We start from the raw sequence: 2,539 nt of genomic DNA on the forward strand, positions 1-2,539 counted from the left end.
GGGCGCGGGGCCGCCGTGCGGGGCCGCTCCGGCCCGGCTCACCTCGGGATCGGCGGCGGCGGCGGCCGGGCTGCCGCTGCCTTCGGACTCGTTCACCAGCGAGGACTTGAGGTCGGCCAGGTCGCGCTCGGTGAAGGCGTTCTCGGGGATCTTCTCCTCCTGCTCGCCCTCGTCCTTGAAGGCCAGCATCTCGTCCGTGGCGCCCAGGTCGTCCCCGCCGCCGCTGCCCAGCTGCGGCATTTTCCTCCCGCCGCTCCCTCCCCGCCGCGCAGCAACTTTCCCGGCGAGTATTGTTCTCCCGGATCAAGACCTTCGCAATTATTTTTTTTCTCTACCTCAATTATTTTTTCCTTCTCTTAAAAAAAAAAAATTAAAAATAAAAAAATAGCTCCCTCTTGAATTTTTAAAGTTTTTTCCTCCTTTCCTTTTAACTTTTGAACTTTTTTCCCCCCTTTAATTTTGCTCCCCCTTTCCAAACTCCCTTTAAATCTCTCCTTTAAAAAAAAACAAACAATTAGACTTGCTTTCCCCTCGTCACTCTTTTCTCTGCCCCCCCTTCTTCCCTCCCCGCTCCGGCGGCTCGCGGGGGGCTCGGCAGGCTGCGGGCGGGCAGGCGTCGCGGGATGCCGGGCTCCACGGGCCCCCCCGTGCCGCCGCCGCCCCCCCGCCCTCCGAGCCCCGGGAAGTTTGGCTGGAGCAGCGGGCGCCGGCGGCTGGCGGAGCACGGAGCGCCCGGTCCGACTGCGAGCGCGGCGGCGCGGCGGGCGAGCGCTGCGACATCAAAGCGGCCGCCGGGTGATTGGCAGCGCCGGGGCGGGGCCGGGGGCGGGCACACACAGGGACGGGGACACACGGACACACAGACACAGACGGAGGCGCGCACACGCGTACGGGAACACGGAGACACACACGGACACGCTCACTGGCACACGCGCTGCCAGCCAAGTCCTGCATTAAAGGCACAGGCAGCCCCACACCGCGCTACGGCGGGGTGACACCCTCCCGGGCCGGCTGCGGGGGTGCGGGTGGCCCGAGGGTGGGCAGCAGCGGGGGCTTGGTGCAGCCCCGGGTGTGTGTGCACGTCTGTGACACGCACGCATCCCTGCTCGCACATCCGCACACACACCTGTGCCTACCTGTGCGCACACACGCCTGCACACACGGACGTGCTGCACGCACATCTGAGCACACACGCACACGGCCTGTGCACATCTGTGCCCGGCCACATTCCTGCACACACGCACCTGCACACGCACCGCGGCACAAGCTCGCCTGCAGCCACTCCTGCATGCCCACGGCAGAGCACGCACCTGCGCCGGTCGGTGCTTCCTCACACACACGGCTGCAGGCACACATCCACATTTACGTGTGTGCACACACATCAGCATGTGTCGGGGTCTGCACGGCCCCACACAGGTCTCTACAGGGGTGTGTGTACAGCTACACACACCTGTGTACACACCGAGCACGCACAGCTGCACATCTGGCACACACGAGCACTCGCACAGCAGCACACGGCAGTGGGATCCACACACACCCCTGATGCATCAGCACAAAAGAACATGTAAGTGCACACATCAGCACTCACAGCTACACACCTGGTACACACAGGCATCTGTACACACACAGCTGCACACACAAACACATCTATGTGCTCACATGCACCTATGAATCCACAAACACAGATCAGCAGCACATGACTAAACATAGAGGACAGAAGGCCAAACATGGCACTGCTGACACACATCAGTGCATGTGTGTGCACACAGACACATCAGCTCACTTGAGAACACAGCACATGTGTGCACGCACTGAGACATCAGGACATGTATGTGTGCACAGAGGGACATGGACAAACAGACACACATGTACAAAGCAGGACATGAGGATGTGTATGAGTGCACAGAGAGACATGCACGAACAGACACACGTGTGTACAGTAAGACATCAGGATGTGTATGTGTGCACACAGACACACCTCAGCAGGTGTACGTGTGCACTGAAACTCATCGGGATGTGTGTACAAACACACACTGCAACACCGGGACTTGTGTGTGTGCACAGACAGATGTGAACACACACACACACACTGACACAGCAGGGCATGGACACCTGAGCTCAGGCACACACAGCACACGTGTGCACACCCACACTGACACACACACACACACTGACACAGCAGGGCACGGATACCTCAGCTCAGGCACACACAGCACACATGTGCACACACACACTGACACATCAGGGCATGGATACCTGAGCTCAGGCACACACAGCACACATGTGCACACACACACTGACACACACATGTGCACACACACACACACACACACACACACATGACACATCAGCCACGGATACCTCAGCTCAGGCACACACAGCACACGTGTGCACACACACCCACACACACACAAGCCCACAGCAGCTGCCATGGCCAGCTGTGGGTGCTGACACACCCGTGCCACACGTGGGTGCCCCTGCCACCCGCCGTGGGCAGCGGGCACGGGCGCTGCTCCTGCCACCGCGCCCGTGGCCCCTT

At 60.3% G+C, this 2,539-nt stretch overlaps 1 protein-coding gene across 1 annotated transcript in view; it reads right to left on the reverse strand.

Moving 5' to 3' along the window:
- Positions 1-307, reverse strand: part of TCF7 (transcription factor 7) — a 69,919-nt gene extending 69,612 nt beyond the window's left edge. The window contains exon 1 of the mRNA XM_041397987.1: positions 43-307. Coding sequence (XP_041253921.1) covers positions 43-240 — 198 coding nt within the window. The 5' untranslated portion in view covers positions 241-307. The remainder of the gene's footprint in view (positions 1-42) is intronic.
- Positions 308-2,539: the final 2,232 nt, after the last annotated feature.

Source organism: Onychostruthus taczanowskii, unplaced genomic scaffold, assembly GCF_017590055.1.
Source record: "Onychostruthus taczanowskii isolate IOZ18803 unplaced genomic scaffold, ASM1759005v1 scaffold14, whole genome shotgun sequence".
Classification (NCBI taxonomy): domain Eukaryota; kingdom Metazoa; phylum Chordata; class Aves; order Passeriformes; family Passeridae; genus Onychostruthus; species Onychostruthus taczanowskii.